This window comes from Acomys minous, assembly GCF_964271855.1.
Source record: "Acomys minous genome assembly, chromosome: 14".
In the NCBI taxonomy this organism is placed as follows: Eukaryota; Metazoa; Chordata; class Mammalia; order Rodentia; family Muridae; genus Acomys; species Acomys minous.
In genome coordinates, this window is record NC_140496.1 from 18,637,523 (window position 1) to 18,660,353 (window position 22,831).

Genomic DNA, 22,831 nt, shown 5'->3' on the forward strand with positions numbered 1-22,831 from the left:
CAAACAAGCTAAGGATGGGGGGAGATAACAAACAAGCTAAGGATGGGGGAGATAACAGAAACAAGCTAAGGATGGGGGGAGATAACAAACAAGCTAAGGATGGGGGGGAGATAACAAACAAGCTAAGGATGGGGGCAGATAACAAACAAGCTAAGGATGGGGGGAGATAACAAACAAGCTAAGGATGGGGGGAGATAACAGAAACAAGCTAAGGATGGGGGGGGAGATAAAAGAAACAAGCTAAGGATGGGGGGAGATAACAGAAACAAGCTAAGGATGGGGGGAGATAACAGAAACAAGCTAAGGATGGGGGGGAGATAACAGAAACAAGCTAAGGATGGGGGGAGATAACAAACAAGCTAAGGATGGGGGGAGATAACAAACAAGCTAAGGATGGGGGGAGATAACAGAAACAAGCTAAGGATGGGGGGGAGATAACAAACAAGCTAAGGATGGGGGGAGATAACAGAAACAAGCTAAGGATGGGGGGGAGATAACAGAAACAAGCTAAGGATGGGGGGAGATAACAGAAACAAGCTAAGGATGGGGGGAGATAACAGAAACAAGCTAAGGATGGGGGGAGATAACAAACAAGCTAAGGATGGGGGGAGATAACAGAAACAAGCTAAGGATGGGGGGAGATAACAGAAACAAGCTAAGGATGGGGGGAGATAACAGAAACAAGCTAAGGATGGGGGGGAGATAACAGAAACAAGCTAAGGATGGGGGGAGATAACAGAAACAAGCTAAGGATGGGGGGAGATAACAAACAAGCTAAGGATGGGGGGAGATAACAGAAACAAGCTAAGGATGGGGGGAGATAACAGAAACAAGCTAAGGATGGGGGAGATAACAAACAAGCTAAGGATGGGGGGAGATAACAGAAACAAGCTAAGGATGGGGGGGAGATAACAGAAACAAGCTAAGGATGGGGGGAGATAACAAACAAGCTAAGGATGGGGGGGAGATAACAGAAACAAGCTAAGGATGGGGGGAGATAACAAACAAGCTAAGGATGGGGGGAGATAACAGAAACAAGCTAAGGATGGGGGAGATAACAAACAAGCTAAGGATGGGGGGAGATAACAGAAACAAGCTAAGGATGGGGGGGAGATAACAGAAACAAGCTAAGGATGGGGGGAGATAACAAACAAGCTAAGGATGGGGGGGAGATAACAGAAACAAGCTAAGGATGGGGGGAGATAACAAACAAGCTAAGGATGGGGGGGAGATAACAGAAACAAGCTAAGGATGGGGGAGATAACAAACAAGCTAAGGATGGGGGGGAGATAACAAACAAGCTAAGGATGGGGGCAGATAACAAACAAGCTAAGGATGGGGGGAGATAACAAACAAGCTAAGGATGGGGGGAGATAACAGAAACAAGCTAAGGATGGGGGGGGAGATAAAAGAAACAAGCTAAGGATGGGGGGAGATAACAGAAACAAGCTAAGGATGGGGGGAGATAACAGAAACAAGCTAAGGATGGGGGGAGATAACAGAAACAAGCTAAGGATGGGGGGAGATAACAAACAAGCTAAGGATGGGGGGGAGATAACAAACAAGCTAAGGATGGGGGCAGATAACAAACAAGCTAAGGATGGGGGGAGATAACAAACAAGCTAAGGATGGGGGGAGATAACAGAAACAAGCTAAGGATGGGGGGAGATAACAAACAAGCTAAGGATGGGGGGGAGATAACAAACAAGCTAAGGATGGGGGCAGATAACAAACAAGCTAAGGATGGGGGGAGATAACAAACAAGCTAAGGATGGGGGAGATAACAGAAACAAGCTAAGGATGGGGGGAGATAACAAACAAGCTAAGGATGGGGGCAGATAACAAACAAGCTAAGGATGGGGGGAGATAACAAACAAGCTAAGGATGGGGGGAGATAACAGAAACAAGCTAAGGATGGGGGGGGAGATAAAAGAAACAAGCTAAGGATGGGGGGAGATAACAGAAACAAGCTAAGGATGGGGGGAGATAACAGAAACAAGCTAAGGATGGGGGGGAGATAACAGAAACAAGCTAAGGATGGGGGGAGATAACAAACAAGCTAAGGATGGGGGGAGATAACAAACAAGCTAAGGATGGGGGGAGATAACAGAAACAAGCTAAGGATGGGGGGAGATAACAAACAAGCTAAGGATGGGGGGAGATAACAAACAAGCTAAGGATGGGGGGAGATAACAAACAAGCTAAGGATGGGGGGAGATAACAGAAACAAGCTAAGGATGGGGGGAGATAACAGAAACAAGCTAAGGATGGGGGGAGATAACAAACAAGCTAAGGATGGGGGGGAGATAACAAACAAGCTAAGGATGGGGGCAGATAACAAACAAGCTAAGGATGGGGGGAGATAACAAACAAGCTAAGGATGGGGGGAGATAACAGAAACAAGCTAAGGATGGGGGGAGATAACAAACAAGCTAAGGATGGGGGGGAGATAACAAACAAGCTAAGGATGGGGGCAGATAACAAACAAGCTAAGGATGGGGGGAGATAACAAACAAGCTAAGGATGGGGGAGATAACAGAAACAAGCTAAGGATGGGGGGAGATAACAAACAAGCTAAGGATGGGGGCAGATAACAAACAAGCTAAGGATGGGGGGAGATAACAAACAAGCTAAGGATGGGGGGAGATAACAGAAACAAGCTAAGGATGGGGGGGGAGATAAAAGAAACAAGCTAAGGATGGGGGGAGATAACAGAAACAAGCTAAGGATGGGGGGAGATAACAGAAACAAGCTAAGGATGGGGGGGAGATAACAGAAACAAGCTAAGGATGGGGGGAGATAACAAACAAGCTAAGGATGGGGGGAGATAACAAACAAGCTAAGGATGGGGGGAGATAACAGAAACAAGCTAAGGATGGGGGGAGATAACAAACAAGCTAAGGATGGGGGGAGATAACAAACAAGCTAAGGATGGGGGGAGATAACAAACAAGCTAAGGATGGGGGGAGATAACAAACAAGCTAAGGATGGGGGGAGATAACAAACAAGCTAAGGATGGGGGGAGATAACAGAAACAAGCTAAGGATGGGGGAGATAACAAACAAGCTAAGGATGGGGGGAGATAACAGAAACAAGCTAAGGATGGGGGCAGATAACAGAAACAAGCTAAGGATGGGGGGAGATAACAAACAAGCTAAGGATGGGGGGGAGATAACAAACAAGCTAAGGATGGGGGGAGATAACAAACAAGCTAAGGATGGGGGGAGATAACAGAAACAAGCTAAGGATGGGGGGAGATAACAGAAACAAGCTAAGGATGGGGGGAGATAACAAACAAGCTAAGGATGGGGGGAGATAACAGAAACAAGCTAAGGATGGGGGCAGATAACAGAAACAAGCTAAGGATGGGGGGAGATAACAAACAAGCTAAGGATGGGGGGAGATAACAAACAAGCTAAGGATGGGGGGAGATAACAGAAACAAGCTAAGGATGGGGGCAGATAACAAACAAGCTAAGGATGGGGGGGAGATAACAGAAACAAGCTAAGGATGGGGGGAGATAACAAACAAGCTAAGGATGGGGGGAGATAACAGAAACAAGCTAAGGATGGGGGGAGATAACAAACAAGCTAAGGATGGGGGGAGATAACAGAAACAAGCTAAGGTTGGGGGCAGATAACAGAAACAAGCTAAGGATGGGGGCAGATAACAAACAAGCTAAGGATGGGGGGAGATAACAGAAACAAGCTAAGGATGGGGGGAGATAACAAACAAGCTAAGGATGGGGGGGAGATAACAAACAAGCTAAGGATGGGGGGAGATAACAAACAAGCTAAGGATGGGGGGAGATAACAGAAACAAGCTAAGGATGGGGGGGGGAAGATAACAGAAACAAGCTAAGGATGGAAGGTGGGCAGAGTGAACGACTCTGCCAAGAAGTGGTGATGGCAGGAAATCAGACTTTGAAAGGTGAGGATACGTCACTTGAAATCATGACTGTGACTAGCAAAAAAAATTATGTGGGAGCACATAACAAAGAAAATGGGTGGAGGATAAACTCTTTTAAGTGTTGCCAAATGTGGTGGTGTACACCTTTTGTCCCAGCACTTGGGAGGCAGAGGCAAGTGGATGGGTCTCTGTGAGTTTCAGGCTGACTGGTGCTACACAATGAGACCCTATCTCAAAAAGAATTCTTTTAAATATTAAAAAAAATAACAAGTTTTATTCAAAGTCTCAGCTCATATATGTGCTATTCTCAAGCTTGAGGTTCATCTTGTCAGAATTATATGAGGTCTTGATATTTCACTGCGTGTGTGTTTGCATGTATGTGGGTGCACAAATGGGAGTGTGTGTGTGTGTGTGTGTGTGTGTGTGTGTGTGAGAGAGAGAGAGAGAGAGAGAGAGAGAGAGAGAGAGAGAGTGTGTGTGTGTGTGTGTGTGTGTGTGTGTGTGTGAGAGAGAGAGAGAGAGAGAGAGAGAGAGAGAGAGAGAGAGAGAGAGAGAGAGAGAGAGTGTGTGTGAGTGGCTGGAGTTGACACTGGATGTCTCCACTGTTACACACTTTCTGATTTGAGGCAGAGTCTTTGGCTGACTGGGAGCTTGCCATTTCCAGCTAGTTCCATGGATCCTCTGTCTCCGCCTCTGAGGGTCAAGATTACAGGGAGGGCCCCATGACCACCAGACATTTACGGGGTGCTGGAGTTCCTACTGTGGTCTTCAAGCTTCTGTCACAAGCACGTTATTCTCAAATCCTTCTTCCCCGCCCCCGATAAAGCCTTTTTAAAAACTGAGTGTGGTAAACGGTTCTTGCCACGCCAGCCTGACAAACCTGAGCGCAGTCCCTGGAACCCGCGCTGGGAGGAGGGGACAGATGCCCAACGTTGTCCTCTGACCACCACACGTGCACTGTGGCAGAGGTGCGTGCATGCCCCTCCAACCACACATACTAAATGAACTAAATTTTAACACACATGACACATGACCATGTTACCCCCTCTAAAAACCAGACAAAGCAAAATGAAATAGAAACCCAAGGAAAACAGAAAAGGAGTAGTTCACAGGTGTAGTGGGTCATGCCTGTAATTCCAGAATTTGGGAGCTGAGGCTACTGAGTGAATTCCAGGCAACCTGAGTTGCAGAGTGAGATTCTATTTCAAACATACAAAAATACCCTCACCAAAACCCAACTCAAACCACCAACACCTGAGAAGGTAGGAACAGAGAAAGAAAGAAAATAAAACTTGTAAATTAGATAAAACAAATAGAGCAATGGCACACTTAAAACTAACTCTACCTGGGGCTGGAGAGATGGCTCAGAGGTTAAGAGCACTGACTGCTTTCCCAGCAACCACACGGTGGCTCACAATCATCTACACAGTGAAGGGAGAGGAGCAGCTTCTGCAGGTTGACTTCTGTCTGCTGCATATCACACACACACACACACACACACACACACACACACACACACACGTGCACACGTGTGCACAGATGCATGCATGTACACATGCGCCCACAGAAAAATAAAAATATAATCAAGTATATATTTGATATATAATCAAATACAAGCATATCATCATATATATTATAAAACATATATATGTACACACACACACACACACACACACACACACACACACACACATCCAGAAGTAGTCTTAGCTATTGGTTACTTTGGTGTGGTAATATAATATGGTAAAAATAAAATAATAATAAATTTATTTTTTCTGTAGTAGGCAAAAATATCAAGAATTTTGTGGCCAAATGAACTTTTCCTTTTGAGACAGGTTCTTGCTGTGCCTGTAGCCCAGGTTGTCCTGGAATGTAGCCCAGGCTGGTCTTGAGTTCCTTATGTAGCCTAGAATAGGCTTGAAATCCTGCGGCTGGGTACCCCAGTCTTCTCACCTGCCCCTCCATTTTGGTCTGTCCAGTTAAAGGACATAGCCTTCAGGATGGATCCTTTTATGTTACCTTCTTCATGAACCCAGAGCAGGGGTGCTGCGGAGCCTAAGAGCAGTGGTAACAGGCTCAGGGGATGATGTACAGTCAGGGTCGCAGGCTCTGGTGATGCACAGGGCAGAATGTGAGTCTCACATGCATGGGAGGCAAGGAGGGTCTCAGGTTAGACACCCTCGTAGGGTACCACTAGCATCTAGAGGAAGTCTCCAAAGGCCAGGCCCTCCGTGCTGGCCTGGCTCCCACAGAGCCCCAGAAACTAAGGAGAAGAAACAATACAGTGTGGTGCCGCTTGCAAGACTTGGGGTGGCCAGAGACTGAGGTCTGATGATTTCTGGAAGGGAGGGCTGGTGGATTGACTGTGAGGGGAGGCAGAAAAACAGAGTGCCCCTGGAAGGGTGAGTCCCAGCTCGGGGGCACCTTCAGTCTGCAGTGAACCTTCTCTTTGCCAAGGCTCTGCAATGCACAGGGAAGGAGGTCCCTTCTTCTTGGTTACTGAGGGCCACTGGGTGTGGAAGAGCAGGCAAAGGCCAACTGTGAAGGGATCCATTTCTAGTAAATGTGATTATAATATTTTGCTAATGAGATTTTTTCAATGCTTCTGAGTAAATTTTCTTTATTTTATTTTATTTTTTGTGTACAGGCATGTACACATGTATATGTGAGTATGTGTTTATGCATGTACATATTTGTGTGAGCACGTGTGTATGCAGGTATATGTATATATAGGTGTGCATGTGTGCACAATACAGGGTGTGTGTGTGCAGGTCAGAGGGAGATGTTAGGTCGCTTCTTTAATAGATCTGAGCATCTTTCCACATGTCCTTTGGCCATCTGTGTATCTTTTAAAGGACTTTGTTCAACGCAAGTCAGAAGAGGGCATCAGATCACATGATAGATGGTTGTGAGCCACCATGTGGTTGCTAGGAATTGAACTCAGGACCTCAGGAAGAACAGTGAGTGCTTTTAACCTCTGAGCCATCTCTCCAGTCCATCTTTTTTACTTTCATTGTTTCTAAATTACATGTAGGTGTGACTCTGTGTGTCTTGCTTGTGAGGTCAGAGGCACTCGATGGCCGGGGGCTGCAATCACAGGCTGCTGTGAGCCCCCTGATGCTGGGACCTGGACTCAGGTTCTCTGGAGGAGCAGCCAGTGCTCTTAACCACTGAGCCATGGATCCAGCCCCATCTTTTCCTTTTCTTGCTACTGTTTGTGGTTTGAATGTTACAGTTAGGAATCCTTTGCCAAACTATGCTTGGTTTTGAGATCTGTAAGAGCAGTTTTAGTCCCAATGTAATCTTCTGCTACTTTGTGCTTTTTTCAAAATCGTAAAATAAGATTATCTCTTATTCTCTGTTGTCCAAGCGTTTTCACGGCTGTACAATAGTCCATCATGCGACCACATGGCACATTAGTTACCAGTCTCCTGCTGATAGGTAGCTCTGCTTGCCCCGGTTATTTTGGTATACTTCAATGCCACTAATAACAGCCCAAGTGCTTCTTTGGTACAGTCTAATTTAAAAAGTTTTTTTTTTAAAATGAGTGAAGCCACTTAGACTGACTTGCTAGTTTGAGTGAAAAGCACACCAGGGCAGACATTTGACTGAAACATTGATTTTTCTCAGCTGCCCATAGGACTAGCCACTGGCCTATGAGGCTACTATGTAGTTTTCTGCTAAGAACAATCAGAGGAGACACAGCAGGCTCATTTCACTGATTTCAAGGGCACACTTTTAGCAACAGGAAGATGTTGACATGGGTGGGGGAGCAACTGTAAAATGGAAACGCCTTTTTTTTTTTTTTAACCTGTGCTCCCTGAGTTTCTACATTGGATTTGAAATGATTCCAAGATAAACCTTTTTCAGCACTCAAAGGTCCAGAGTGAAGAGCCAGCATAAGGGTCCCATGTCAGTCTATACTACAGCTTTAGTCACTCTGAAATTAAAGAGCAACAGACTACTAAGTAAGACCCAGTAAACCCAGTCTACTGATTGCAAGTTCCAGAGCATTCTACAACCAGGAGATGTCCACACTTAGGTAGCATGATTGAGAAAAGGAAACACTTTCTTTATAGTCCCAGATAGGTGGGGTCACAAAGGTGTCTAAAAGGGCTTTGAAATAAGTCAAAGAAAGGTCTAACCCCCCTCTACCACAATAAAGTGCCAGATCGACATCCCTGTTCCCAGTCCCACCCTCTGGGGGTTATCCCACCTCTGTGGTGGGTGGGAGGGGTCATGAAGTTGCTAGATTTCTTCATGAGAGCCAAGCATGAAGCAAGAGCTCAGCTCTTGACAGGGGTTTGGTTACGGGAACAACCAGTGACCTTGGCAAGGCTGACTCTGAGCAAACACAGAATTGGACGAGAAGGAGGTGGGGCAAGGTCTTGAAGCATAAAAGGCTCAGGAGAAGTCACCAGGGCACAGCCCTTCAAGACAGAGGCAAGAGGGACCCAAGATGAGGTGAGTCCACCAGGCACATTTCACGTTTTGAGTTCTCAGTGGAGAGGTCTAAGGGAGAAGTGCAAAAATGGGATGCAGGAATTGGCCCAATGGGCTAACGTAGGGGCGTCAAGCCACGGCCTGCAGGTCAAATGTGAGTGAGGAGAGCTGTGAATGCAGATTAACACAGAACTGTAAACTCACCTAAGGTGTAATGAGAGGTTGTTTTTGAAAGTTGATTATGGGGTTTGAGTGTGAATTTTGTTGGTGGCGTCATGCTGAAATGTCAAAGGGAGGATGTGCCTAGACCCTCAATGAGTGGAGACCCAGTAACTAAACACCTTCCTCCTGCATCCACGAGAGATGGGCCTCCACACGGGGCTGTCTAACTCTTAGGAGGACCTTCCCCTTGAGATTTTTTAAACCTTTATGGTTTTGTTTTTACTGGGCATGCAACAGCCACCTGGAATGCTATGACTATTAGCAGACCTGCTTTAATGGGAGAAAAACAATAATCACACATTTTAGTGATACAATTAAAGCACCTAGATTTTTATCAAAATAGAAAGACTTTGAAGGTTGAAAAAAGACTAGAAGCTTAGTGTCACCAAGAAATTGCTGACTGGCCAGCATAGCCTGGGAGTTGGTTCCTTTTAAGTGTGTTCTGAGCACCAGTGATGGTCACAGGTGCGCTTTTAGGAAGCAGGTTTTCTCCAGGTAACCTCTGGAATTCTTGGGTTTAATATGCCATCCTTTAAAGGCAAATGTGCATGAAGTAATAGGAGCAACCATATATGAATTAGGGCTGATGGTACACACCCAGGGACTCTAGAAGCAGAGGTGAGCTGAGCATGGGAGTTCAGGAGTTTGTGACAAGCCTGGGCAAAGAGTGAGACCATAACTTAAGGACATCAACAACAACGATGGCCAACTAGGCCTTAAAACAACCTTTTCACTATGAGAAAATTTAAAAAGTGGTGAGGACAGGAAAATGAAATGTAGCCACCCTCTTTAAGTTAGCTACAATGTACTGAGCGTGTCCTCAAAGCCTAGCACTTCACAGATGTGTGGCAAAGGCTTCCCCTTTCCAGACACCATGAATCATCACCAGAGACAGAGGCCCACTCAACTCTGTCCCTCCTCTCCACCCTACTCCCCTTTTTTCACCCCCCACACCTCTCAGCTTTTTTTGAGACAGGCACTTGTTATGTAGCACAGGCTGTCCTCAAACCCTCGATCGTCCAGCCTCTGCCTCAGAGTGTGGAGATCTGACATGGCATATAAGCTACCACACTGACGCCCTCTTTCCTCTGTCATGGGGGTCCCTTTCTGAAGCTCGTACAATATTCCCAGTGACACAGAGTTTGCTGTGCGTCTCGAGTTTGCAAAGCCAGGGTTGGGTGGGTAGTCTCTGGTCTTAGTATTCTTTCTGTACTGTCTGCTTAATGGAAAGTGGTGTGTGTATGTGTGTGTGTGTGTGTGTGTGTGTGTGTGTGTGTGTGTGTGTGTGCGCGCGCGTGCATCCACACAAGAAGACCAACTCCACTCCTCCTTGTCACCTCTCTACAGAGCCCTGGGAGCTGTTGCTACTCTCCTGCTCTGGGGACAGCTTTTCGCTGTGGGCTTCCACAATGATGTCATGGATATGGAAGGTGAGTCCCTGGGGTCCCCAGAGCTGTGCACCCCAGCTCAGCTGTGCCTCAGTATGGCCCTGTCAGACCTTCACAGTATCAAGGAAGGTCCAGGTTCTCTTCTACACTAGCTCTATGAGGGTCTCCCTTCCTCAGTTCCCACTAGGGTGCAAGGGAGTCTGGTGTGCAAGGCGGCTCCCTCTCGCCTGACTTTTCCTAGGGAGCCATCTGAGCGCTCAGTCTTTTCTGGCTTCTTTTTCTTGGCAGATGACATCTGCCCGAAGCCCCCGGAGATTGCAAACGGCTACGTGGAGCACTTGGTTCGCTATCGCTGCCAGCCATTTTACAGACTGCGGACTGAAGGAGATGGTAAGGCCGGGATGAGTGTCGTTCCCCACCTCCCCGCCCACACCCCAGGCTCTGTCTGATGTTCCCATGATGGACAGGGCTGGGGTACTTGGCCAGAAACTTCTTGAGTACTGCCCGGAGAATTAGATTCAAATACAATTTCTGTCTCCTATTGGGGTCCTTCCATGAAATTACCTTGTCTCAGCTTCCCGCTGCTTTATCTTGTTAAGGGGCTGCAATTCCATGGCCCGTTGCCCAGGAGTGTAGTTTTCACCCATGACATTGGGCAACCTATGCTCCTGACAGTTTCTAGAAGCTTCACTGTGTCTTTAAAGTGCCCATGGTTCTCAAAGCATCTTTTTTTTTTTTTCGGGAGATAACTCTCAGTTTAGTTTTTCCCAACAAGGGAACAAGGCACAGAGAGGCTGTGGGAGCCTATAGGAGGGAGAGTCCATATCTGAATCCTGACTTCTTCCTGTCCTATATTGCCATCTGCCATGACTGTCCCCTGCAGGGCAGACGGCGACCCAAGGCACAGCACTCCCAGCCACCCTTCCGACATCGGCCTTTTCTCCAGCTCTTTTACCCTTTTCTCAGAGGGCTCCTCAAGCCACACAGGGGCCAGATTCGCTTTCCCTGAGCTCATCTCCTCCTCTTGTTGCAGGACTGTACACCTTAAACAGTGAGAAGCAGTGGGTGAACACAATTGCTGGAGAGAGACTCCCCGAATGTGAGGCAGGTGGGTGCCGAAGTCTGAGAGCACGGGCAGGGACCGGGGTTAAAACGTGGAACAGTCAGGTTCCTCTTGTGCGGTCTGAATATGTGGGAGCCAAGACAGGGGGCAGAGAGGACCACAGCTGGCAAAGCAGGGGCAAGGTCACTCCCAGAGAGCTTTGCGCCATGCTTCTAGCCCTAAGGGGCTGGCTGAACCAGCTGTCCACACTGCTTTCCATTGAGATGTTCTCTGGACAGAACACCTGCTTATGGAGCCTTGGGCAGAGGTAAAGTGAGCTCCCCAGGAAGGACCATGCCTGGGAGGAAATAACGCAAGCTGTGCCCACAAGGGATAGCGCAGGATCTGGGGGTGGCTGGGGCCCCTACATTCCTTGTTCTCCTCTTTTCTGCAAGGACGAGTCTTTTGCCCAACTTGTGCTCTCAGTGGTGGGGACTGCCAACCTGCTTCGTGTTTAGCGCCAACATCTGTGTTCCTGTTAATGCCGCTACGGGGCCCTCTTTGTCTGAGAATGAGATACTTACACAGACTTTCACTGACTTCCACAGAATTGTGGATGTGTGTGTGTGTGTGTGTGTGTGTGTGTGTGTGTGTGTGTGTGTGATGATATTTATATACATGTATATACATGTGTATCTATTTATATAGTAGTATATCTGCTAGGGTTTAAAAATTTCTTAGTCTCTTAATGTGTAAATACTAGAAAGAAGAGGATCAGGTGGCAAGGGCAGAGTGCTGGCAGCACTGGCTGATGCCCTTGCCCGATTCTGCTGCTCACGTTCCTCTGCCCCCTTACAGTGTGCGGGAAGCCCAAGCATCCTGTGGACCAGGTGCAGCGCATCATTGGTGGTTCTATGGATGCCAAAGGCAGCTTTCCTTGGCAGGCCAAGATGGTCTCCCGCCACGAACTCACCACGGGGGCCACACTGATCAGTGACCAGTGGCTGCTGACCACAGCCAAGAACCTTTTCCTGAATCACAGTGAGAATGCGAAGGCCAAGGACATTGCCCCTACCTTAAAACTCTATGTGGGGAGAAGGCAGCTGGTGGAGATTGAGAAGGTGGTTCTCCACCCCAACCGCTCTGTGGTGGACATTGGGCTAATCAAGCTTAAGCAGAAGGTGCATGTCAACGAGAGAGTGATGCCCATCTGCCTGCCTTCCAAAGACTTTGTAGCACCAGGCCGCATGGGCTATGTGTCCGGCTGGGGGCGGAATGCCAACTTTGAATTTACTGAACGTCTCAAGTATGTCATGCTGCCTGTGGCTGACCAGGACAGCTGTGTTCAGCACTATGAGGGCAGCACAGTGCCTGAGAAGAAGGTCCCCAAGAGTCCTGTTGGGGTACAGCCCATCTTGAATGAGCATACCTTCTGTGCTGGCATGACCAAGTACCAGGAAGACACTTGCTATGGTGATGCTGGCAGTGCCTTTGCCATTCACGACATGGAGGAGGACACTTGGTATGCAGCAGGGATCCTGAGCTTTGACAAGAGCTGTGCCGTAGCGGAGTATGGTGTGTACATGAAGGTGACTCACATCCTGGACTGGATTCGGGAAGTCATGGCCAAGGAGTAGTGCTGGGCTGTCTACAAGGCTGTGCTCAGTGGGACAGGCTGAGAGCCACCGTCTGAGAGCACAATTCAGCATGGAAGAGGGGGAAGTGGGAGGGTTGGGACACAGTCTGCGGGGTGCTAGCCCTGAGCGGCTCAGTCCATAATAAAGAACGTGTTTTTGACCTATCTCTGGGCTCTGTGTAGTCTGCAGATTTTATTCTCACTTAACAGTATTGGGCAGCCGAGAAGCAAGGCCTGCTGGAAAAATGGGGACCTCCCCCCAATATCCCAAGGTGCCAGGAAGTCCCTAGGGTGCTGTCGACTGTCTGCCTTTGGGAATCGTGTTTATGAGAGGCAGGTCTCGGGGAGATCACCATGGCCCTTGCTTTTCAGTCGAGGAAAAAAGACACGGACAAGTGAAGTGCTTTAGTCATGGTCACCAACTACTTAGCCACAGATGTGAGCCTGACTCTGTGTCTATTGTGAGCTCTTCTCACACCTCCTGTCACCTCTCTGAAGTGTGTAAGAAAAGCTTGTGAGGAGTGTGAACTCAGCATGGGACAAGGGCTGTGGAGGAATGTCTTGAGTGGATGTAACAACTGTCAATAAAATGCTATTTAGCCAATCAGCTGGGCAGAAGGACAGGAAGTGGAAGGCGGGACATCTCAGAGAGGGGGCGGGGCCAAGAATTGACAGTTAAGAGAGAGAAAATGGTTGACAGTTGGTGGGGGGAAGGGGGGCGGAGACAGGAGGAAGAAGCCTCGGAGGACTAGATTGGCAAGTGCTTGGGATATTTGTATGTTATGAGGTTTAGAGTAGTTTATTTTAGTTTACGAGTAGATTAGACTCAGTTTAGAATCTGCCAGGTGTAGTGCTTGCAGCTTTAAAGTACATTTCAGACTCTGTCAGTTATTGGCTTCCTAGGCCAAACCAATACAATTTATTGTAACAGAAGGCTGTGACAGAAGCCCTTCAGTTTGTGCATCTGCCAGTGCTCCAGAAACCAAAACAGGCACATGCAGGCAGCCTATGGACTCAACAGGTCCTCCCTAAAGCTTAGCCCACAGACTTTTTCAGTGACTTAAGCTCTGATTATTATGTGTCCCCACATCTTTTACACTAGGGATGAACACTAGAGACTCTCCAGTGTCCCCTGGGTGGACTGCTCTGGGATTTGGCAGAGTTGGGTCTCTTCCTCACTGTGCTGGCACTGGAGGTGAGCCACATGCCTTCTACCTCCAAGATAAAGGAGTCTGGAGAGACTCTTCAGGAAGCTCTTCTCTCCCAACACTTCCCTGCCCCAAGCCTTCAGTTCAGTCTTTCTCCTGTCTACCCTCTCATCAAGCCAAAGCCGGCCTCTCTTCATGGGCACCAGGCCAGGTATCAGGGATGTGCTCCTCACCTGCATCCTCAGTCACTGGTGCATCTCCCCAGGGTAGAGCTATGGGATCAAGGAGACAAAGACCTACACGCCAGAACATGGGAGAAAGCAGCCAGTCTCAAACAGCACAGCCGCATACTTACACAGCAGGCGGCGAGTCCTTCCTCCCTAGCAGGCCTGCTTCCTGTTCCCCAACAATGCTTCTCCCTTCCTGCACAAGGGCTTCTTCCTCTCTCTTCAGAGACTTTCTCTGACCAGGAGTAATTATAGTTACAGACTCTAGCCCTGGACAGAGTATGCAACACATGCTTAATACATACTTTAGGAAGGGAAAGCAACCAAGATAGGATCCAAAACATAACCCAGCCTGCAAAGGCCCCTCTGTCCTCAGGAAGAAAGATGACAGTAACTTCCTTGTGCACCCTCTGAGATGTTGCTAGTGCCTGAGCACTTCGGCTAGAGGACAGAAGACCTGGTTAACAGTGAATTGCACACAGACACTTTATTCTTTCATGGGATGTGGGGCAAAGTTGAGCACTCACCTAGGACTTCAGTAAGGTTAGGGATCTGACTCCTAGGATCTCTGCACACTAATTTTTCATCCCACATGTCTAGGGTAGCTGCCACAGCCCCATGCATCATAAGGAGGTGGTGGGACGGGCTCTTTCCCCATCCCTGAGGCAGCATGCAGCTTAAACAGAGGCACAGAGAGCCCAAACCACCTTCCTTCTGTGCCACGTCTGTCAGGACTGGGTCCCACTTCACTTTTCCCTGAAGGACAAGCTTAGAAAGCAGCCGATGGGAGGGCTGCCCCTGCTTTGAGAGCGCTGCTTGCAACAAGTCCCTTGCTTCACAGCAAGACACAAGCTGCCTGGCCACAACCCTCCAGCTCTGTACCCACTCTTATGCCAAAGGGACAGGGACTACCACCATGAGGTTTAAGAGAAACACAGGTTCCTGAGGTTGGGCCAGGGGGACCCTGGAAGGTCAAATATTCTTCAAAAGCCCCTGGAATCAGCAAACCCCACAAGGCATTTCCACCCTAACAATTTTGATATCCTTTTGGTCTTGAGTCCATGAAATAAGGGTGATGACACTGCTTTCTGGGGAGGTCTGTCCCTTCCTTCCCAAGGTCAGTTAACTTGCTTAGTCAAACTGTGTAGGATGTGAATGCCACATTTTCTTCTTGACAATTTAATAGCCTGCCAGCTATAAATGAGTGAACATGGTAGTGCTTCCAGTCTGATGGAAACAAATGAACTCACCTAAAACTAATACCGTGTTAATTATTTTAAGAGCAGCTGGGGCTGGATGTGGTGGCGCATGCCTTTAATCCCAGCACTTGGGAGGCAGAGGCCGGCGGTTGCTGTGAGTTCGAGGCCAGCCTGGTCTACAATGGGAAAGTGAATGGAGGCATGCGAAGCATGTGTGTGTGCATAAACATGGCTCATCAAACTATCCTCACAGTGTCTAAGGGGTAAAGAGAAGTCCAGATAAAGGGATGTTACAAAGGCCACCCGAACACGGTTGCTGCACTGCTCTGAGGCTCTCAGGGAGAGAATACTCGGCATCTGGGTCCATGGAGAGCTGGGGCTTCTGCGCAGGGGCTGTTGGTTACAGACACATCAGACTCCTTGTTGAGGCAGCGAACATGTCTCTGAGGGACTCGAGCCCACAGGCCCTCTGGGTTCAGGTCCTGTTTCAACTTGCGCCTCTCTCATCTCCAAGAGCAGCGAGTGTGCTAAATGTCCTGATAGAGGAGGTCATATTTCGGGATGTTCTTGGGATCAATAGGACTCTGGACAATAAGTTTCCCCCTCATTGCTCCCCGGTAGATGACTTCAATCAAATCTATGAAGTCTTGTTTGGTTTTGAAGCTTCCTATGAATTTAGTGTGATCCGGAGACCTGCAGCAAAGAGGGAAATAATGGCGGTCACAACTTTCCAGTGGTCAGAACTTTCCAGTGTGTGGAGCCTGCAGGGCCAGCAGCAAGTGGTGGCTTCTTTCTTCTTCCTCATCTGGGAGGCTCTCCATGCGTGGCCTGACCACTGCCTCTCCCCAGGCACAGGGATGCCAGACTATATCCAGGGCTGTGAGCCACTCACATCAAGGTGGGGTGTGGGAGCGATGCTGCCTTTCCACCACTTTGCACATCATTACCAAGCAGAGCTCTCCGAGTCCAGGAGTGGCCAGGGCTTGCCCAGTGTCTCAGAAAAAGCCCATCAATACATCACATTCCCTTAAGTTCTCATCAGTGACCCTTCTAAGGTATGGGTATGAATTAATAAATACCCTTACAAGTTAGTTTAAACATCAGGTATATTGGTTGTAGAAAACTTTAAAAAGAGAAATAAAATCAGCTGTGCTGCCAGAAGTCACCCGTTGATGCGCCTTCCAGTTCCGTGTGGTGGTGTGTGTTCTACTTCTTTTTTTAAGATGGTAAGAATCATGTCACAAATTATTTAGTAGTATGACTTTACAACTAGTATTCGCCTCAGAGTTGTAAAGTACATATCTACAATATGTTATTAAACTCCTGGAAACAAAATTACTGGGTTAAAAGATTAAACTCTAAAGGTGTTTGGTAGTGTCCTGAATTCCATGTAAGAAAGCTGCACTACTAGAGCGACCGAGTCCCAGGAGGACAGGCGGCTCCAAACCCACACTATCACACTCAGCTGCATCACCTAACACAGGGAGAGGTGAGCACGTCCCTGGATACAGCCAATAGTACCCACGCTGCGGTGGGGACAGGGTGGAGAGGCGGACATTACAGAAGACATCATGTGACTTATGTTGACAGGCCTTCTTGAAGAATGACTTCAAAATTCTAGGAGGGGCAGAAGCCACTTGGCAAGAGAGAAGTGCATCTCCCTGGAGGGATGCTTCTTTTGTAAATGTCAAATACCACCCCTGCCCCCAAAGCTTAGAACTAGGTATTTTGTTGCACAGATTTTTGGGAAACATTCTATATTCTATGTTCAGCTAATATAGCTATTCTATTTTTCTGTACTTAAGGGTGGTTAGTCAGTCCTTTGGAAGCTACACTGTTTTTCATATTTAAGTTGAAAATTAAAATTTGCCAATCACACTCGAAACACTCTCATTTTCCATTAAAGTTTCCCATAAAAAATTAGAAAGCATCAAGTAAGGAGAAGGCATCCACTTAGCCAGACTCAGAGGGCCAACAGCAGACAAGGAAGTGAGCTACCAACACCCCCAACCCCCCAAAAAAGCCAACTTTCCAGAATGCACAGTCAACTCAACTCACCCATAATCCACTTTCATGTGCTGCCCATTGAAGAAAAATACAGTAGAGGGGATATAACTGATGTCAAAATACTGTGTATAAACTGGAGTGTGGTCCACATCGACTAGGTAAATAGCAGCCATTTTACTTAAGTCAGCCGAAGTCTTCGAGAGCTGTGAACAACAAGATGGATGGAGGTTACACCACACTGTGTCAAATGCGGAATGCTTCTTTTGTGAAATGTACTATAATATTGTATATGAAACTTAGCGTAATATTTTTGAGAAAAATTTTGTTTGAGAAAATACCTAATTCAAGCCCATTTGAATTCCTCATTAGACACAATTCCAGAACTTGCTATAAGATCAGAGGTCCCTCTGTCTGCCTTCCAAGTGCTGCAATTAAAAGTGTACACTATGCCCAGCTATACACAACATTCCTGTTAGAAGGTTGGATCACTGGTGATAGGGTCAGAAGGCAGTATGTGGTCATTTGAATGAGCATGGCCCCCATGGGCTCATGTGCTTGAACAGTTTTGGGTCCCCAATTGGTGAAACTGTGTGAGAAGGATTAGGAGGTGTGGCCTTCTTGGAGGAGGTGTGTCATCATAAGCAGGTTTTGAGGTTTCACAAGCCCATACCACTCCTAATTTGTTTGTGTCAAGGCGTTTGTTTGTGTCTCAGCTACTTCTCTAGCACCATGCCTCCCCCTGCCGCCATGCTCCGCGCAGTGACGGTCCTGGACTCTAATCCTCTGAAACTGTAAGCCCCAAATAAACGCTTTCTTGTATAAGTTGCCTTGGTTATGGTGTCTTATCACAGCAATGGAGAAGTAGCTAAGACATGATGGGGAAAATATTTTCTTCTTTTGTTTTGTTGATGTTTCCTTTTGAAATTAATTTTTAAAAAAGTTTCATTTATTTGTGTGTGCGCATGGGGGCCAGGGGTAGGGTGGGTGCCTGTGTGCCACCAGGCAGGCCGGGGGTAGGGTAGGTGCCTGTGTGCCACCCGGCATGTGCAGGAGACAGAGGACAACTTGCTGAGGTCAGGTCTCTTCTTCTTACAGGAAAGAGCCCTCACTCGCAGAGCCATCTCATGGGCCCGTGTTTGATTATTTCCAAAAAAGGAGCCTGGATCATTTCAAGTGAGTTGGGAGCATAGCTCAGAGACAGAGCATGAGGTCTAGTTTCAATGCTCAGTACTTCAAAACTCGGACCCTGTGACCCCACCTGCAACACCTTAGAAACATCCACATCGATGCTGACTGTCCCCAGACCCTCATCCTAGAAACGAGAACTAGAGGTGAGGCTGATGCCTCCTCCTGCTGGCTAACTATTCTCAATGCTTTCCATTGTCAACCCATTTAACAATGTAAGTATGAGCTATGGCAGCTTAGCATCCCCATTTTACAGATAACAAAGCTGAGGCACAGGATGTAGTTGCTTGTTTCATGACACACGGCTCCTAAGCAGCAGGGCTGACACTTGAACTTTGGAAGAATGGTTTCCAAATCAACCTATCTAATTTTTTGTTGTTGCTGTTGGCCTTGGGAGTTGAACTCAGGGCCTCATACATGATAGTTTCCCTTACTAGTTTGAGTGTGAAGATGTGCTGTGAAACTTGACGTCTCCACCAGGCACGTTCTAGGAGTGTCAAACAAGGAGAGTATTGGCAGACACCCCCCCCCCCTTTGCAACTTGTATACCCTAGAGGGGTTTCCTCTAGATCTCCCTAGAACTTTCTGTAGTTCAACATGTGATTGTTGCTTTGAGTGCTAAAAGCCTAATGCTCAGACGAACGACTGTTGGCGTTTCCTGCTCTTCTGCCGCCTGGTCAGGGAAGGGAGCTTTGTCAGGTGCTAGGTGGGGAGGGTCAGGACAGACTTGCAGTCCATCTGGGCCTCGGGTCAGGAAAGGCACCAGGCCGGTTCTTAGAGTAAGAGTGCTAATCCACGCTAAGTCTGTTCATTTTCAAGACACTGAGTGGTAACAGATGAATTTTCAACTAAAGCTGCTCACTTCAAAACTCACAATATCATCGAGCTGCAGGCAGACGGGGTCTTCATCCCTCCCAAACCTGAGAACCAGCACCCTCTCCGCAGTGCTTTTGATTGCCTGGTCCACTTCTTTCTTGCTGGTCAGTTTGGGCAGGAGGAAGCTCATCTTGAGAGCAATCCAACATCGGTTTGCAGTGTCAATTCTGCAGTGTCTAAAGGCTGTTTAGACGAAGCGCATCAGTCCTAACGTAAAGAATGAAACAACACCATTTAGCACTGGCTAAATCTGTATGATTTAAAACTTTTCAGGAAGCCTATGCTGTGGAGAGGCCCCATCCCTTGCTTGCCGTCCCTGGGCCAAGCTTTCAGAACGTCATGTGCCGTCCTGAACACCAGGTAACTTCTCTTAGAAATACACGAGAAATTACATATCATACCAGAAGAACATCTACATATGTTTCCATATCTTCCCCCTGTTATACAAAGAGAGACATTATATGATAAGCCAGTGGTCCTGCAATGAAGCGATGATACCCTCAAATTTGAAGATCGAAGATTAATTAGAATGAAACAGGAAGACAAGGTAAAGCCTGAAAACTGCAGAGCGCTGTTCCCACCCCATTGGCCTGGAGGAACCAGAGGCAACTGAGTAGGAGGCAACTGCACAAAGAGATGCTGGCCTGCAATTAAAGGATGCTGCTATCCCTCCCTCCTGCCAGTAGCACTGCCAGATGCCAGATGGAACCAGAACTGACTGCAGCAGTCTGGAGGAGGAAGGGCAGCTGTGGGGGCTGGGAGCCGCAAAGGCTCAGTCCATAATTCACCCACCCCCCTGCACTATTTTGAATCTGACGTTTAATGAGATTCCCATATCCCTACACAGAAAACGTCCAGATTCTGTCACAGGGACATATTATTGCATGTGTGGGCATCCTTCATTGGTCCTTCATTGACGGATGTCTGCATTTTCTCAAGTCCTGGCTTAAGGACTCTTCCTAGATGCACTCCACCACATGGCAAACAGTATGTAAACAATTTAAGAGTATGCAAAAATCAGCCAGGCGTGGTGGTGCACGCCTTTAATCCCAGCACTCGGGAGGCAGAGGCAGGTGGATCTCTGTGAGTTCGAGGCCAGCCTGGTCTACAAAGCAAGTCCAGGACAGCCAAGGCTACACAGAGAAACCCTGTCTCAAAAAACCAAAACCAAACCAAACCAAACAAACAAAAAAAGACCCCAAAACCAAAAAACAAGAGTATATAAAAATCACAATTAAATACATGAATGAGGATCAGAAGATACGGAGGTAGAGGGGCCTAATCCGCTTTTCTCTGTTTCCTTTTGGTGCCGGGCGTCTCGGTCCATAGACTAGTTTGTTCTGTTACACTTGCTCTAAAACAAAGGCCAGAATCTGTGCCACAAAATTGCTAATTTTATGGCAAGTAATTTCATATTAAGAAGTCCCAGGACCGAGGACCTCCACAGAAGATGTGATACTTTGAATTTAGATTTTCCTGCCTTTGTCTCCCAAGTGCTGGGATTACAGATGTGCGTCGTCACCACACCTGGCCTTTGAAGTTAGTTTCACGCTTTGCTAATGCTATGAAATGTGATAAATGTGATTTCTTTTTTTCCCCTTCATCAAAAATTATATTTTAAGGTATCAATTAGGGCTAGCTCAGTTGGTAAAGTGCTTGCCTGGCAAGTGTGAGGACCCAGTTTGATCCCCAGAATCCATGTTAAAAGAAGCCTGGTGTGTGAGAGTGTCCTTATGACGTCAGTGCTGGGAGGTGCAGGAGGGCAGACCCCTGGAGTGTGATGGCCAGGCAGCCCTGCCTGTTCAGTGAGCTGCAGGCCAACCTGAGACCTTGTCTCAAAAACAAACAAACAAACAACCCCCAAAAATCAAACAAACAAACAAAAAACTCCAACCCCCCCCCAAAAGCCCAAGGTGATGATGGTACCAAAGGTATGACACCCCAGGTACATGGACAGGTGTACACACATACATGTACATACATATGTACATATGTGAACACATAGGCACATAAGATATGAATAAAATTTATACAAGACATGAAATTATTCCAGCTATCGGTCACAGTTTATTTTAATATTTTAACATGCATGTCTCCCCTGCACATGTGTGTACCACTTGTGTGCCGGTTTTGGCAGAGGCCAGAAGAGGGCATCAGATTTCTTGGCCCTGGAGTAATAGATGTGAGGTGCTGTGTGGTTGCTGTGAGCTGAACCCGGGGAGATTTGGAAGAACAACCAGTGCTTTTCACTACTAAGCCATCTCTTTAGTTGCCAGGTCACACTTTAAATAGAGAAGTTGACTGCCAGGAGGGATTTCATCAACACTGAGCACAGAACAAATTGCTGATAAGAGAGAAACACACAGAGAGACTATGAACCCGCGTCACCACCAGAATCCAAGCAAACACATGCGTGTGGTACTAATACAAAGAGGAAGGGGAGGGTGTGCGGTCGACAGAGGGGCCGCGTGTGGTACAGGACAAACGCTGCCGAGGAGGGGGAGGCTAAGGGCATATCCAAGACATTGCCCACCTGAAGACTAGGAGTGGAGAGCCATACAAGAAACGGATACTGAAGACATTCAGAAAGCCCAGTTTTGCAAGTAGACAACAGCAAGTTAAAAGACATATTCAAATAAACGCACTAAGGTGACAAACATTAAATAAGGCAGTAATACACAGAAGAGCGAGGAGGCAGAGGAAGGCCCAGGTAGGAATGCCTAGTTTTTTGCAATTCAGATACAAAACTTGTTTGGAAAGAAAACTGATATACTCTTTACACGACAGTTCTGCTTTCGACAATATGAATATAGACACAAAGACTTATTATGATCACAGACTGGTCAACACATTTGTCATGGCAAAAAGCTGCAAAAAACCTAAATGCCCATCAACAGGGCACTGATACAGTCACTGAGAAAAGCTTTATGAAGCGGTATGTAAAGTCTGATTCCTCCTTTTGTAGAAAGTTAATGCATAATATTTACATAGGAAAAAGGGAATAAACACTCCAAGACATCATCAAAGGACATATTTGAATATGAACTGACGGGTGATTTTATTTTATTATTTTCCGACTAAGGGTCTCATTTAGTAGTCAGGCTTGGTCTGGAGCTTGTGACAATCTTACTGCCTCTGCCTCACAACTGCTAGGATGACAGGCGTGCGTCACTACGCCAGGTAGATGGCTTATTTACGTCAGGGAGGACGTGTCTCCTTTACAAAATATCCCGCACACGCGCTTTACAAGATGCCGGTAGTTGGGTTACTCCCGGCCCACAGGTACCAGGAAGGACACTTCAAACCGCCGGTCAGCAACTCGTACTCCTCCACCGGATAGCCAAGGCACAACTGCCGGCTTCCTCAGTCCCAACCCGGGAAAGGACATTAACCTCAACTAACCTGGGCTGTTGCTTAGACACGCTTCCTTCGACCTGAATCTTGCAAGCGGAAGTGAGAAATGCGGACGCAGAAAATAAACGCTCCATCGCGCGCCCCAGCCAACAGCCCAATAAGCAGGCGGTGTTATTTTAGTTCTCACCTACTGCA

At 47.4% G+C, this 22,831-nt stretch overlaps 2 protein-coding genes across 3 annotated transcripts; one reads left to right on the plus strand and one right to left on the minus strand.

Moving 5' to 3' along the window:
* Positions 1 to 8,219: 8,219 nt before the first annotated feature.
* LOC311582749 (haptoglobin) lies at positions 8,220 to 12,805 on the plus strand. Its single transcript, XM_084755996.1, has 5 exons — positions 8,220 to 8,373; positions 9,922 to 10,004; positions 10,251 to 10,352; positions 10,996 to 11,070; positions 11,863 to 12,805. Exons 1-5 carry the CDS (start codon positions 8,369 to 8,371, stop codon positions 12,639 to 12,641), a joined length of 1,044 nt encoding a protein of 347 aa, XP_084612122.1. The 5' UTR covers positions 8,220 to 8,368; the 3' UTR covers positions 12,642 to 12,805.
* Positions 12,806 to 14,487: 1,682 nt separating this feature from the next.
* Positions 14,488 to 22,830, minus strand: TXNL4B (thioredoxin like 4B). Of its 2 annotated transcripts, none has more exons than XM_084756973.1 (4): positions 22,685 to 22,830; positions 19,281 to 19,489; positions 17,273 to 17,424; positions 14,488 to 15,907 (listed from the first exon to the last, which is right to left on the minus strand). In XM_084756973.1, the coding sequence occupies exons 2-4, from the start codon at positions 19,410 to 19,412 to the stop codon at positions 15,742 to 15,744; spliced, it is 450 nt and encodes a 149-aa protein (XP_084613099.1). In that variant the 5' UTR covers positions 19,413 to 19,489; positions 22,685 to 22,830; the 3' UTR covers positions 14,488 to 15,741. The 2 variants fall into 2 exon arrangements, with proteins under 2 accessions (XP_084613099.1, XP_084613100.1); XM_084756974.1 differs by lacking the exon at positions 22,685 to 22,830 and adding an exon at positions 22,458 to 22,675.
* Between the last annotated feature and the right edge of the window lies 1 nt (position 22,831).

Bases quoted from the DNA above. Each gene is read 5' to 3' on its own strand.
- LOC311582749 (XM_084755996.1), top strand. The intron at 10,005-10,250 runs GTGAGTCCCTGG...TTTTCTTGGCAG, and splicing joins TGATGTCATGGATATGGAAG to ATGACATCTGCCCGAAGCCC. The intron at 11,071-11,862 runs GTGGGTGCCGAA...GCCCCCTTACAG, and splicing joins ACTCCCCGAATGTGAGGCAG to TGTGCGGGAAGCCCAAGCAT.
- TXNL4B (XM_084756973.1), bottom strand. From the start codon at position 19,412: ATGAGCTTCCTCCTGCCCAAACTGACCAGCAAGAAAGAAGTGGACCAG. The intron at 17,425-19,280 runs GTGAGTTTTGAA...TGTTGTTCACAG, and splicing joins GCCTGCAGCTCGATGATATT to CTCTCGAAGACTTCGGCTGA. The intron at 15,908-17,272 runs GTGAGTTGAGTT...TCTTTGCTGCAG, and splicing joins CACATGAAAGTGGATTATGG to GTCTCCGGATCACACTAAAT.